The sequence below is a fragment of the Nerophis ophidion genome, linkage group LG12 (genome assembly GCF_033978795.1).
Source record: "Nerophis ophidion isolate RoL-2023_Sa linkage group LG12, RoL_Noph_v1.0, whole genome shotgun sequence".
Lineage (NCBI taxonomy): Eukaryota > Metazoa > Chordata > Actinopteri > Syngnathiformes > Syngnathidae > Nerophis > Nerophis ophidion.
Genome location: NC_084622.1, coordinates 42,387,725 through 42,403,600, shown reverse-complemented (window position 1 = coordinate 42,403,600; position 15,876 = coordinate 42,387,725). Strand labels below are relative to the sequence as shown.

At 43.5% G+C, this 15,876-nt stretch overlaps 1 protein-coding gene across 1 annotated transcript in view; it reads right to left on the bottom strand.

Moving 5' to 3' along the window:
* The window catches only part of LOC133563457 (N-acetyl-beta-glucosaminyl-glycoprotein 4-beta-N-acetylgalactosaminyltransferase 1-like), a 521,254-nt gene that overhangs the window by 4,661 nt on the left and 500,717 nt on the right, over positions 1–15,876 (bottom strand). Inside the window, exons 14-19 of the mRNA XM_061917589.1 lie at positions 13,238–14,645; positions 8,259–8,638; positions 5,955–6,108; positions 5,808–5,880; positions 3,692–3,845; positions 3,361–3,487 (exon numbers count right to left, since the gene is read on the bottom strand). Of these exons, the coding sequence (XP_061773573.1) occupies positions 3,361–3,487; positions 3,692–3,845; positions 5,808–5,880; positions 5,955–6,108; positions 8,259–8,638; positions 13,238–14,645 (2,296 nt within the window). The remainder of the gene's footprint in view (positions 1–3,360; positions 3,488–3,691; positions 3,846–5,807; positions 5,881–5,954; positions 6,109–8,258; positions 8,639–13,237; positions 14,646–15,876) is intronic.

Below are 15,876 nucleotides of genomic sequence, written 5' to 3'. Positions count from 1 at the left end.
ATATATATATATATATATATATATATATATATATATATATATATATATATATATATATATATATATATATATATAAAAACATTATATAGAATTTTTTTGTTTCTTTAAGTAAAGGCTTTGTGTCATTATTGGCTGATGTCAACATTTAGATGTTTTTCTCATTCTCTGTCTTGCTGTTTTTCTCAATTTTTTCGTGTGTTTTTTTGTTTGTTTTTGTACTGTGCCGAGGGCCAATGACAAACGAGTCATAGGCCACAGACAGCCCATGTGTCGCACTTTGAGCACCCCAACTGTAAAAGCTAACTGTTTATGGCCACTATAGAATTAGTACTGTTGCATTATGGTTCATCCTATGGTCACATATGGTACTCGAGTCACATGGTTGTCTTATGTCAGTACCGGAATTTGTAAAATCCTCTGTTTACCTGGCGGGTTTTTCCTGTGCAATAAGAAGGGGGATACATGGGGAAGTCCTCCTTTAGTTGCCACCTTGTTACTTTACTGCCTATGCACAAGTCAATCTTTAGTTTTTTGTGCACAATAAATCAACACAAAATACGTACTTTGGGGCAATGTTCACAGACTCTATTATTTGGACTGTTAATTCGCGTCGTAGACGAGCGATGATGGTCGTAGTTGAGAGAAGAGTTGTTTGATGTTGAATGCTAGAATATGTCCAATTTGTTGCAACAGTCAGCCTTAATGCATTGTTGCTGCTAGATGATTTAAGAGCACATCATACAATGCCCGTTTGCGAGATGAGCGATTGTAGGGCGCGGCCGCACACAGGGTGTGTGGCTGCAGTGTCCAGAGATGAGAGGAAGAGGCGTGCGGGCGTGTTCAGGGGTTAAAATGCTTGCCAGTTGGCAGGTTTGTTGGTAACTCAATGATGGACGCTTTTGACCTCGCTCCCTCATCAATGACACCTGTAGTCGAACTTTTGCTTCCATGCAGAATGGCCCCAGGCCTATGGACACTACATCAACTTACCCAAGACAATGGGAATATACACCCCCCCCCGTCATGCCTTCACCACCACTTGATTCCCCTTCAGAGTGATGGACGGCTGGCAGCGCTTCTAGCAGCAGTCGACCTCCAAGGCCCAAACTCCGCCCCCCTCTGTTGCGAGTTGTTGTGATTATATGTAACATGTTTATGTGTGAATGGCATGGAGTTTTTTTTTTCCCCACTCCAGACTGGCCCCCCTTAAGAGCCCAGTCTAGATTGTATTGTTGTACTCATCTTATTCTCCAGTCTTTCACTTTTCTCCCATCTTTTACGGGGCGCCTTTGGCGACCCATCAGCGTTCCTTATTCTGTAACCCTGTACACTGTTTGTGTGTCTAATCTGGAACGGGTTTGTGCTGAAAACATAGTTTCGTTGTACTTGTGCAATGACAATAAAGTCCTATCCTATCCTATCCTATCCTATCCTATTCTCTGGGTGGGGTCTCACTGACAAATTAATACGTTTTTTTGTAATATTTTTGCAATCCACCAGTAGGGTCTCCAAGATCAACTAGTCGATCTTGATCATTGTGTTGGCGCCCCCTGCTTTGCTGTATATCTCTTACATTTTTATTGTTTTATTTTTCATCTTTTATTGTTCGTTTCTGTAAGTCTATCTAAGAGCCTGTTGAAGAATTTCCGTTTTGTAACAGACAATAAAGATAAGCTACCTATCTCTGAGTGCTTGACAGCTTGTATTCCAGCCAAGTGCTTGAGTTGGTGCCAAGTCTGCAATGGGAAGTGACGTCCCGTGGAACAAAAATATCGAAAAAAGGCACCATTTGATTTCACATGAACTGGTAGCAATGACGGAATATGGTCAATACCTATTAAAGTACCAAATTCAGCACCCATCCCTAATCTCAATGAATTGGAATATGAATAATTCAGCTCTATATCTACCTATTGCCATTCATTCATTTTTGATTGGTGTTCTGTGAGATTTTTTCTCATGCAAAAGATGTCCTTTAAAGACCTACTGAAACCCACTACTACCGACTATATAAACTGATAGTTTATACTGATAGTTTATATATAAATGATGAAATATTACCATTGCAACACATGCCAATACGGCCGGTTTAGTTTACTAAATTACAATTTTAAATTTCCCGCGGAGTTTCTGTTGAAAACGTCGCGGAATGATGACGCGTGTTTGTGACATTATTGGTTGGAGGGGACATTTTAGCCCAGCACCACTTACGGCTAAAAGTCGTCTCTTTTCATCGCATAATTACACAGTATTCTGGACATCTGTGTTGCTGAATCTTTTGCAATTTGTTCAATAAATAATGGAGACTATAAAGAATAATGTTGTTGGTGGAAAGCGGTGGATTGCAGCTGCCTTTAGCAACCGAAACACGGCCTGTGTTTCTTTGTTTGTTGTGAAACTTTAACACAGAGCGGTCAAGCGAACATGTTTCCCTACGTCAACCAGCAAGTTTTTGGATGGGAAAATTCTGATATTAAGTCGGCTCTTACCGGAGACTTGAGTGGTTTATGTGACCTCCTCCTTTAGCTGTCAAAACTGCAGCTGTGATCTTGGCTACTGCATTGGCTTCTCTGAGAAACACTGGCGTTCACCGCAGTCCTCCGACTTTCAGGTAAATAAATGGGTTGTACTTGTTTAGCGCTTTTCTACCTTCAAGGTACTCAATGCGCTTTGACACTACTTCCACATTTACCCATTCACACACATTCCCACACTGATGGAGGGAGCTGCCATTCAAGGCGCCAACCAGCACCCATCAGGAGCAAGGGTGAAGTGTCTTGCTCAGGACACAACGGACATGACGAGGTTGGTACTAGGTGGGGATTGAACCAAGGACCCTCGGGTTGCGCACGGCCACTCTCCCACTGCGCCACGCTGTCCCAACATGACTATAATCTCACTAACACACTATTAACACAATAACCAGATAAGGAATTTTCCAGAATTATCCTGGTAAATGTGTCTACTTTTTTAGTGCTTCACTCTAACTTTCCTCATCCACAAATCTTTCATCCTCGCTCAAATTAATAGGGAACTCGTCGCTTTCTCGGTCCGAATTGGACTTGCTGCTTGTGGCTATGATTATAAACAATGTGAGGATGTGAGGAGCCCTACAACCCGTGACGTCACGCGCACATCGTCTTCTACTTCCGGTACAGGAAAGGCTTTTTTATTAGCACCAAAAGTTGCGAACTTTATCGTCAATGATGTCTACTAAATCCTTTCAGCAAAAATATGGCAATATCGCGAAATGATCACACATAGAATGGACCTGCTATCCCCGTTCAAATAAGAAAATCTCATTTCAGTAGGCCTTTAATTGGCTCAATAAAAGTTTGGAAACACTGATGTGAAAGTTACCTGTCCAGAAGCTCCCAGTCTTCTCCACCCCAGCGGTCTTTGAATTCTTCTGTGTTCATCCCTCCAATTTTATCAAAATCAGACTTGTAAATTCCAAACAGCCCGAATCCATTCACCTCCCAGTAACCTGTGATCAGAGCAATTTCATGTGGTTGCAGTATCAAAAGGAAGCTGCGTTGCTTCCATCAGCATGTTTCTGACACTAATGTGAAGCACAAAAATGAAGTCATAAACTGCAGCTCACAGGAAAATGTTGCAACGATTGCAGAATCCGCCGAACACAATCTTAATAAGTGAATGCGATCGCACGCATGTCTGGTTTGTGCGTTACCGTCAGGCTCCAGCGGTGAACTGCCGCAGCCAAGTCTCATGACGATGGGAGCGAAAGCGAGGCGTCCTTCAACACAGTGCTTCCTGATGCTCTCCAAAATGTTGGGGGGGAAATGGATGTGGAGGTCACACAGGAACACGATACTGTGGCTATCCTGTTGGTCGGAACACAAACAGTCGTGATGCAAATTTATGTGCAAGCGCTAAAGAGCTGAAACAGAGAACCACCATCAGACTATAATACAAAATTACACACAGTCTTCATTACATTAACATTAACAACAAGTTTTAATGGACCTGCGACGAGGTAGCGAATTGTCCAGGGTGTACACTGCCTTCCGCCCGAATGCAGCTGAGATAGGCTCCAGCGACCCCCCGCCACCCCAAAAGGGACAAGCGGTAGAAAATTGATGGATGGAACAAGTTTTAATATTATATAATTGTATTACAGGGAGCCTTTTGGCCATGGAGACCAGCTGCAGGGTCTCTGCTACACCAGAGTCTGTTTGGATGTACTGGAGGAGATGCGGATGAGGGGACAGGACTATGGAGCTAGCACTGAGCGCTGGGACGGAGAGGCTTCGCGGTGTCTTGACTGGGTGAGCAGGTGTCGGACACTTCAGTCACCTTGGACGTATCCTCGCTCATCCATGCGGACTGGACACTGGAGTGGAGTCGGCTGTCTTGGTTGCTTTGTTGGGTCTGCTCCTGTCTCTGGCCATCCTCCCTCCTCCCCAGCAGACGATGGCGTGGAACACCGCAGAGGGCACCACAGTGGATATGTTTATTTTACTTTTTATTCATAGCTGTATGTAGAAGTGTCTGGTTGTATTTGCTGCTTTAATGTCTTTAATGTCCACTGTGTTCTTTGATGTTTGATGTTTCCCTCTTACACACATGGAAGAGGGATGTGTACTATGGCTATGAGTTGTTGTTGTTGTTTTTTTCCCTTGGCCTCAGTCTGCACCCCCACTCCAGGGCCTAGGCTAAGACCGATTTTTTTATTTTATTTTAATCTTCTATTTTTTTTCTCCCCCCCCCTTGTTTACCTGTATGTCATCTTTTTTGTAAGGGGCGCTGGAAGCCGGCAGACCCGTCAGCGATCCTGTTCTGTCTCCCTGTAATGTTTGTCTGATCTTGAATGGGATTGTGCTGAAAATTGTAATTTTCCTGAAGGAACTCTCCTGATGGAATAAATAAAGTACTATCTATCTATCTATCTATCTATATTATAATATATTAGCATACATAATAATATAATATATAATATACAGTAAATTATAACAATTATTAATTTATCATTAAATCAAAATAATAAAAATTAAATGGGTTAAATTAAATGACACTACTGCAGTTTAGCATTTACAGTGACTTTGTGGAATACTTTTAGTCTAACTGCATTGGTTATGATTATTTTGTGCGATGTTTCTGCTGTCTTGCAAGTAGGGGGATGGCATAACTCAAATGGCATGCTGGTAAAGGTACCCATCCATCCTTCCATCCATCCATCCATCCTCTACTGCTTGTCCCTTTCGGGGTCGCGGGGGGTGCTAGAGCTTATCTTAGCTGAATTCGGGCGGAAGGCGGCGTACACCCTGGACAAGTCACCAACTCATCGCAGAAGAAACACAGATATTTTTAAATTGAATTACTGCTTCATTGTTTAAAAATAGGTTGGGGATAGGTTGATTGGCAACACTAAATTGGCCCTAGTGTGTGAATGTGAGTGTGAATGTTGTCTGTCTATCTGTGTTGGCCCTGCGATGAGGTGGCGACTTGTCCAGGGTGTACCCTGCCTTCCGCACGATTGTAGCTGAGATAGGCACCAGCGTCCCCCGCGACCCCAAAGGGAATAGCCGGTAGAAAATGGATGAATGGATGGATGTTTAAAAATATTTTTGACCTGTTGTGGTATGACTGCTGTTGTTCTGCTGTATTGTCTTGTTGTATTCATTATTGTAACTTTGTTTGTGCCGCCCTCTTTGTCAGGTCGCTCTTGAAAAAGAGATTTTAATCTCAATGAGTCTTTACCTGGTTAAGTAAAGGAAATTGATTGAGCAAGGAGGGAGGGTTTGATGTGTTTAATGTGAGGGTTTGATGCGCGCACTTTCTCTCACCTCAATGGTGTCTACTCCAATCTGCAGGCCCGCTGAGCGCTCAAAGTTCCCTTCTCTCCTAAGATACTCATATCTAAACAAAACACACGTTGTTTAGTGAAATGGAACACAACACTGCATGTGTGGCTGCTTTATGTGAACACATACCTTGGCACACTGCTGTCTCGAAGCGCCTGCTCCACATCCATGTCATTGCTGTCAAAGTCCACAATGATGATGCTGAAATTGTCATCCTTGGTCTGATGGTGGAGATTCTCCATGTCCGAAATGAACTGCTGGATCCAGCGAGCTTGGTTCTTCACTGAGAGACAGATTATGATGAAGTAGGTTCTCTTGACACAGGGAGAAAAGTCAACATATACAAACCCCGTTTCCATATGAGTTGGGAAATTGTGTTAGATGTAAATATAAACGGAATACAATGATTTGCAAATCATTTTCAAGCCATATTCAGTTGAATATGCTACAAAGACAACATATTTGATGTTCAAACTGATAAACATTTGTTTTGCAAATAATCATTAACTTCAGAATTTGATGCCAGCAACATGTGACAAAGAAGTTGGGAAAGGTGGCAATAAATACTGGTAAAGTTGAGAAATTCTCATCAAACACTTATTTGGAACATCCCACAGGTGTGCAGGCTAATTGGGAACAGGTGGGTGCCATGATTGGGTATAAAAGCAGCTTCCATGAACACAAACAAGGATGGGGTGAGGGTCACCACTTTGTAAGCAAATTGTCGAGAAGTTTTAGAACAACATTTCTCAAGGAGCTTGTGGAGAGATGAAGACGACGGGCCGACGACGGGATGTGACGCTCTTTGGCCCGGCTCAACATGGAGGCCAGGAGGCGGAGAATGTAGCGGAATGGAGAGGCGGGGCGTACCCGGGGCAACGCCGCCGTAATCCAAGTCAGGTGCGTAACACACACACCGTGCTTAAATCTGTCCATCTCCTGACAGAATTTAAGAGAGGAGAAGGAGGAAGGAGAGGAGAGAGGAAGGGGAAGGAACCACCCGAGACGACCGACCACAAGCACAACGAGGACAACGAGCGAGATCCAGACGAGGATGAGGCCCCGCAGCAGACGCACCCAGCGGGCACCGAAAGGTGCGCGACGGCAACTAGGGAGAGACAGCGAGCCAGAAAGCGGCGTGATCGAATGGTAAGAAAATGACATTATTGAAATAATAAAGTGTCAAACCTGTTATGAGGCGTCCTGCGTGCAGTGTCATGGCAACCCACACGGTGACGGCGGCAGGAAGTTTGTCACAGAGCTGTTGCAAGGAATTTAGGGATTTTACCATCTACGGTCCGTAAAATCATCTATAGGTTCAGAGAATCTGGAGAAATCACTGCACGTAAGCGATGATATTATGGATCGTTGATCCCTCAGGCGGTACTGCAGCAAAAACAGACATCAGTGTGTAAAGGATATCACCACATGGGCTCAGGAACACTTCATAAAACCACTGTCAGTAACTACAGTTGGTCGCTACATCTGTAAGTGCAAGTTAAAACTCTGCTATGCAAAGCAAAACCCATTTATCAACAACACACAGGAACGCCGCTGTCTTCGCTGGGCCCGAACTCATCTAAGATGGACTGATGCAAAGTGTAAAGGTGTTCTGTGGTCTGACAAGTCCACATTTCAAATTATATTTGGAAACTGTGGACGTGGTGTCCTCCGGAACAAAGAGGAAAATAACCATCCGGATTGTTATAGGCGCAAAGTTCAAACGCCAGCATCTGTGATGGTATGGGTGTGTATTAGTGGCCAAAGCATGGGTAACTTACACATCTGTGAAGGCACCATTAATGCTGAATGGTCCATACAGGTTTTGGAGCAACATATGTTGTCATCCAAGCAACGTTATCATGAACGCCCCTGCTTACTTCAGCAAGCCACGTGTTACAACAGCTTGGTTTCGTAGTAAAAGAGTGCGGGTACTTTCCTGGCCCGCCTGCAGTCCAGACCTGTCTCCCATAGAAATGTGTGGCGCATTATTAAGCGTAAAATACGACAGCGGAGACCCCGGACTGTTGAACGACTAAAGCTCTACATAAAACAAAAATGGGATATAATTCCACTTTCAAAGCTTTAACAATTTAACAATTAGTTTCCTCAGTTCCCAAACGTTTATTGAGTGTTAAAAGAGAGTTAAAAGAAAAGGTGATGTAACACAGTGGTGAACATGCCCTTTCCCATCCACTTTGGCTTGCAGCCATGAAATTCTAAGTTAATATTTATTTGCAAAAAAAAAAATAAAGTTAATGAGTTTGAACATCAAATTACTTGTTTTTGTAGCGCATTTAACTGAATATGGGTAGAAAAGAATTTGCAAATCATTGTATTCCGTTTATATTTACATCTAACACAATTTCCCAACTCATATGGAAACGGGGTTTGTAGATAGATAGTAATTTATTTGCGACAAACTGTTCTGACCTGGTACCACAAAGTGAACCATCACGTCTTTTCTCCACTGCAGCATGACTGGCTGGCAGAGAAGAGGTTTAGCATAGGCCGTGCTCCAGGGCGTGGCTGCGGGCGGCGATGGAGGTCTGGTCAAGGGCTGGTGAGACGAGGAGCTAAGGTTGGACGTAGCAGGAACAGGGTCGGAGGCCGGCGCGGAGGCCGGAGCAGTCTCAGAGTTCTCCAGGCTTTCGTCTACCTGCCTCCCCCGGTGGAGCAGCAGGTAAACGTACTCAGACAAACGCACTACACTGCGGCCTCTCTCCATCAGCTCCAGTTCCACCAGATAGCGGTTGCCTCTAGCAGAGTCCCGCCGCTTCTCGACGTTGATGATTCGCAACAACGTATAAATCCTGAGGTACACACAGAGGCAGATGCAAAAACATAAGTTTTGTGTGCATTTAAGAACAATATTTTTATTTGACCTTTATTTAACCGGGAAAAATATCCCACTGAGATTAAAAACCTCTTTTTCAAGTGAGTCCTGGCCAAGAGGCAGCAGAGTTACACATACAATGACATTCACATTATAAATTACAACAGGCCTGGGCAATTATTTTGACTCGGGGGCCACATTTAGAGAATAAAATGTGTCTGGGGAACACTAATCCAAAACCTCACAATAATGTCTGATTGAATGCTAAAAATATTATGACAGACCGCCTTAAAAAACGTAATAGAATTGTACATTTTTCTATCAATCAATCAATCAATGTTTACTTATATAGCCCTAAATCACTAGTGTCTCAAAGGGCTGCACAAACCACTACGACATCCTCGGTAGGCCCACATAAGGGCAAGGAAAACTCACACCCAGTGGGACGTCGGTGACAATGATGACTATGAGAACCTTGGAGAGGAGGAAAGCAATGGATGTCGAGCGGGTCTAACATGATACTGTGAAAGTTCAATCCATAATGGATCCAACACAGTCGCGAGAGTCCAGTCCAAAGCGGATCCAACACAGCAGCGAAAGTCCCGTTCACAGCGGAGCCAGCAGGAAACCATCCCAAGCGGAGGCGGATCAGCAGGCTATGAGGGATACAACACTGAATATTGACAACATATGAATATCACACCCCCTTAATGTCTGATTGAATGCTAAAAATATTATGACAGACCGCCTTAAAAAACGTAATAGAATTGTACATTTTTCTATCAATCAATCAATGTTTACTTATATAGCCCTAAATCACTAGTGTCTCAAAGGGCTGCACAAACCACTACGACATCCTCGGTAGGCCCACATAAGGGCAAGGAAAACTCACACCCAGTGGGACGTCGGTGACAATGATGACTATGAGAACCTTGGAGAGGAGGTAAGCAATGGATGTCGAGCGGGTCTAACATGATACTGTGAAAGTTCAATCCATAATGGATCCAACACAGCAGCGAAAGTCCCGTTCACAGCGGAGCCAGCAGGAAACCATCCCAAGCGGAGGCGGATCAGCAGGCTATGAGGGATACAACACTGAATATTGACAACATATGAATATCACACCCCCTTAATGTCTGATTGAATGCTAAAAATATTATGACAGACCGCCTTAAAAAACGTAATATAATTAAAACATTTCCTATGAAGAATACAACACTGAATATTGACAAAATATGAATGTCACACCCCCTTTCGATCGAGATATTTGGCAATCAAGTGAAATGCAACAAACAGTGAAATATGAACGCAAAGGGTACAAAATAAACCTACCTACAATCTGATATATCCGATACATCACAAAGCTTTAGAACTTTGCTGTAAAAATCTCCTTCCGCGTCTGTGGAAACGCTTCCCACCCACACTGCTTGGTGCCTCGTCTGAGCTGCTGTGACGTCGATTACCATAGTAACTAATTAGATGACCATAGTAACTAATTAGATTACCATAGTAAGTGATACATCATCCAAAAGCGCAGATTCCAACCATTGAAATACTTTGTATAGTTCAAGACTTATGCTCATTAGAAAACATCACTGCACATCATAATGGTAGCTACTTTTTCCATCTTAAAGATCGAAAAAAAATTATTTGGTAATGTCCGGCGGGCCAGATTGAAAATCTTAACGGGCCGCACGTGGCCCCCGGCCCTTAATTCGCCCGAGTCTGCATTACAATGACAGGATGGACATCAATTAAAACAGATAACTTCAAATGATCTCAGTTTAGATTTAAAAGCATTTAAGGATAACAATTCAGGCATCTTCCAGTCTCTTTGGAACTGGTTCCAAGCACAAGGAGCTGCATGGACAAAAGCTGTTCTCCCAGAGAGCAACGGCTGATCGTTGGATCTTAGTGAAAAAGAGTTTGTATTTCTCTGTGAAATCAATGCACAAATGTATTCGGGCAATAGTCCCAGACGAGCCCTGTAAATCAAAGTGTACCAAATGACACTGTCTCCTAATTAACGGAAAAGGCCATCCCACCCGAGAGTACAAGTCACAGTGGTGTGTCATGGCTTTACAGTTTGTGATGAACCTCAAAGAAGCATGGTTGACACAGTCCAGACAGGAATGAATAGCATTCATATAAAAAAAGATCACCATAATCTAGCACAGATAAAAATGTGGCAGAGACAATGCGCTTTTTTACACCAAAAGAAAAACATTTCTTATTACGGAAGAAAAAGCCCAATTTAAGTTTTAGTTTCTTCACTAGTTGATCAATAAAAAGTTTAAAAGTGAGCGAGGCATCAATTAAAACACCAAGGTGTTTATATCCATGCGCCACTTCTATGACATTCCCTTCAAGAGTGCACACTACCGGGGAAGTTTGACGCACCTTCCTATGTTTGGAAAACTGCTTGTTTTGTCTTGTCAGCATTGAGAACCAGTTTTAAGTCAATAAGTGGATTCTGCAAAGCGACAAAAGCTTTCTGCAGAGAAAACAGCCTATTCAAAAGATGATTCAGAGCAATAAATATTTGTATCGTCAGCATAAAAATGCATATTAGCATCAGAGAAATGTTGTTCGAGATCATTGTTGTATAAGATAAATAAGAGGGGCCCCAATACAGATCCCTGAGGCACCCCTTTCTGAATAGTGACAAATTCTGAACAAATGCCCTCATGTTTGTATATTGGTGTTTAGCTGTGGGTAGACAGTATATCAAGTAACCCTACATAATATGAAAACAAGTGCAGGTTTTGATTAACGTGGACCCCGACTTAAACAAGTTGAAAAACTTATTCGGGTGTTACCATTTAGTGGTCGATTGTACGGAATATGTACTGTACTGTGCAATCTACTAATAAAAGTATCAATCAAAGTCCTGGGGAAATGAATTGTTTCTAATAAGATGTTCTCCCGCAGTAGCTATGGCAACCGCCGTTTTGTAAACACTTGTCAGAATGATATATTGCAAGATTAAAGGGGAACATTATCACCAGACCTATGTAAGCGTCAATATATACCTTGATGGTGCACAAAAAAGACCATATATTTTTTTAACCGATTTCCGAACTCTAAATGGGTGAATTTTGGCGAATTAAACGCCTTTCTGTTTATCGCTCTTTTTGCGATGACGTCAGAACGTGACGTCTCCGAGGTAATACAGCCGCCATTTTCATTTTCAGCATATTGCAAACACCGGGTCTCAGCTCTGTTATTTTCCGTTTTTTCGACTATTTTTTGGAACTTTGGAGACATGCCTCGTCGGTGTGTTGTCGGAGGGTGTAACAACACTAACAGGGAGGGATTCAAGTTGCACCATTGGCCCGAAGATGCGAAAGTGTCTGCCGCCAGACCCCCATTGAATGTGCCAGAGTGTCTCCACATTTTACCGGCGATGACAGACATGGCACAGAGATGTATGGATAACCTGCAGATGCATTTGCAACGATAAATTCAACGAAATCACAAAGGTGAGTTTTGTTGATGTTGACTTATGTGCTAATCAGACATATTTGGTTGCGGCGTGACTGCCAGCTAATCGATGCTAACATGCTACGCTAATCGGGGCTAACATGCTATTTACCGGCGGTGCTAAAGCAGACATGGAACAGAGATGTATGGATAACCTGCAGATGCATTTGCAACTATATTACGTTTCCTTCCACCCACATTTAATCCGAAAAAAAACCCACTTACCAATTGAAGGATTTAAGTTGCTCCAGTGTCAAGAGATGTGAAAGTCCCGATCGTTTGGTCCGCACATTTTACCGGCGATGCTAACGCAGCTATTCGGCCATGCTATGGCTATGAATAGCGTCAATAGCTATTCGCTCAATAGCTTCAGTTTCTTCTTCAATACTTTCATACTCCAACCATCCGTTTCAATACATGCGTAATCTGTTGAATCGCTTAAGTCGCTGAAATCCGAGTCTGAATCCGAGCTAATGTCGCTATATCTTCCTGTGGTATTCGCCGTTGTTTGTTTACATTGGCAGCACTGTATGACGTCACAGGGAAATGGATAGTCGCATCGAAAATAGCGAAAATCAAGCAATCTAAAACTTTTTTTAGGGATATTCGGGGACCGGTAAAATTTTGAAAAAAACTTCCAAAAATACAACAAGCCACTGGGAACTGATTTTTATTGTTTTTAACCCTTTTGAAATTGTGATAATGTTCCCCTTTAACGTTGAGTGCCAAGCAGGGAGATAATGCGTCCGATTTTTATAGTCTCTGGTATGACTCGGCCGGGATTTGAACTCACGACCTACCGATCCCAGAGCGGACACTCTAACCACTGAGTAGGATTGTAGGAATGTAGATTGGATGTAAGGGCACCTAATAATGTGGTTGGTGAGTTTCAATAGAACACTGCAGACGTGGAATTGTATAAAATCGATGATTTCAGACTGGGTTGCTAATGTTTAAAAATGCTGGCCAGCGAAGGAAGTAATGCACACACAGGGGAGCTGCTAAGGTGAAAAAAACGCAACTGGACACTAATGAGCACATTTAGAAAGTGAGCAGAAAAAAGGTATATTGCGACCTTCAGTGTTTTTCTTACCCTCCGTTGCGTTCGTTGAGCTTCTCCATGTACTGTGCCAGCACGTCCACCACCTCGCTCTCCGCCAGCTGCAGGTTACCAGACACGTTGCAGCGCAGGTCGTTCCAGTCTGAGCGCAGAAGCTCAAAGTCCATGGGATTCACCGAGAAGGTCCTTTGCCAGTTGATGCTCTCCTCGGCCCAGCCCGGCCGCGCCTCAACCTCCTCGTAACTGTAATCCGACATCTCACCCTCCTCCGGCTCTGGGTCTGGATGAGAGCGGTTCGTGTCGTGCTCCAGCTCTGCCAGGTTGGCGTCCAGCTGCGACTCTGTGATCTCGGTGGTCCTGAGGTAAGACGTCACCCGCAGTTCACCGTGCGGGTTTTCAGAGGAGTTCAGCCAGTGGGGTGAGGTCTTGGCCGAGTCTTGGTGATGAGACAGCGGGGTTCTTGGCTCACCTTTACTGGGAGGACTAGAAGTGATCTTTAAATGGCGATTGCCTGCTTTTCTGTGGCTTTCATTGAACTGTTTTGCAGCAGACCTGAGAATGCTTTCATTTTGATTATTAATGCTTCCATTGTGAAGAGATACCTTTCCATCTTTTATAGGGGGATTGGGCCACAGCTGAGGGGAATTTCCTGGACTTCTTCCATCCGTTTTCACCCCCCCGGCATTCCCCTGGCCTCCAAGCTTGACCAATCTGGTGGTTTTCCCTGTTTGGTACAGAAAAACTCCTGGAAAGACTTCTCTCGGATGACGAGATGCCCTCTCCTCCCTCCTCTCTCGTCGTTGCTCTCTCTCCTTCTCTCGCTCCCTGTTGGGACGAGGCCTGGTGATGTAGATCTTGTTCTCCTCCTTCTTCTTTCCAACGAGGTTGTTGTTGTTGTCCTGGACATTGTTGCTGCGGGCGGAGTTGGTCAGGATCTGTTTGGCACGACTCGTAAGGGCGGAGATGGAGGACTTTTTAGGGAAAAGTAGTGACGATTTGGACAGTTTAGGTGGAGTCTCAACTTCTTTATCTCCACCACTTTTGCTGTTGGGGCTGAGCTGTGCCGGGCTGTTAGGGATCCAGGTTAAGGAGCGACCTGGGATAACTCCATCAGTGTCAGGGTGACGCATCCTCGGCTGGAGTTCTGGCAACCCCTCTCTGGTTTCATCATGACTTCTGTTAGTCCTTATTTGAGCTCTTTTCCTGTGTCTGTCACTTTCACTCTCCTCATCTCTGTAAGGAAAGTGTATCCTCTCTCTGTCCATTCCTTCCTCATTCTCTCCTTCTTTGCCTGCAAATGTAGGCCCAGGTTGAGGTTGCTGATGGAAGGGTTTAGAGGTGCGGCTCGTCTGACTGTAATGAGGTGGCTTCTTGGGGGTCGGCGTGCCAACAATCTCTGCCTCGTCCTCCACATCCACCCTCTCTTCCTCCTCAAGGAAATCTAAAGATTGGAGGTCATGGTTAGTCTTGCAAACACAGTAGAACGCTACAAACACTTCATTCACTCATTTGCATGCCGCTTGATTTTGATGACATAAATTCCTTTTTGGGTTGTACGGTATACCAGTATTAGTATAGTACCGCAATACCAATGAATCATATTTGATACTATTACGCCGGTCCTCCACCCATAGTCTCGTCAAAATGTCTACTTGCAGCCCGTAGTGTTGTAAGTATTTCTACATAACTAATCCTTGTTTTCATGGCGGCAAAAACAGTACAAACCCCGTTTCCATATGAGTTGGGAAATTGTGTTAGATGTAAATATAAACGGAATACAATGATTTGCAAATCATTTTCAACCCGTATTCAGTTGAATATGCTACAAAGACGACATATTTGATGTTCAAACTGATAGACATTTTTTCTTTGCAAATAATCATTAACTTTAGAATTTGATGCCAGCAACACGTGACAAAGAAGTTGGGAAAGGTGGCAATAAATACTGATGAAGTTGAGGAATGCTCATCAAACACTTATATGAAACATCCCACAGGTGTGCAGGCTTTTTTGGGAACAGTTGGGTGCCATGATTGGGTATAAAAGCAGCTTCCATGAAATGTTAAGTAATTCACAAACAAGGATGGGGCGAGGGTCACCACTTTGTAAGCAAATTGTCGAAGAGTTTTAGAACAACATTTCTCAACGAGCTATTGCAAGGAATTTAGGGATTTTACCATCTATGGTCCGTAAAATCATCAAAAAGTTCAGAAAATCTGGAGAAATCGCTGCACATAAGCGATGATATTACGGACATTTGATCCCTCAGGCGGTACTGCATCAAAAAACGACATCATTGTGTAAAGGATATCAGCACATGGGCTCAGGAACACTTCATAAAACCACTGTCAGTAACTACAGTTGCTCGCTACATCTGTAAGTGCAATTTAAAACTCTACTATGCAAAGCCAAACCCATTTATCAACAATATCCTGAAACAGCGCCGGCTTCGCTGGGCCCGAGCTCCCCCCAAGATGGACTGATGCAAAGTGGAAAGGTGTTCTGTGGTCTGACGAGTCCACATTTCAAATTATATTTGGAAACAGAGGATGTGGTGTCCCCCAGAACAAAGAGGAAAATAACCATTCGGATTGTTATAAGCGCAAAGTTCAAAAGCCAGCATCTGTGATGGTATGGGGGTGTATTAGTGCCTAAGGCATGGGTAACTTAAA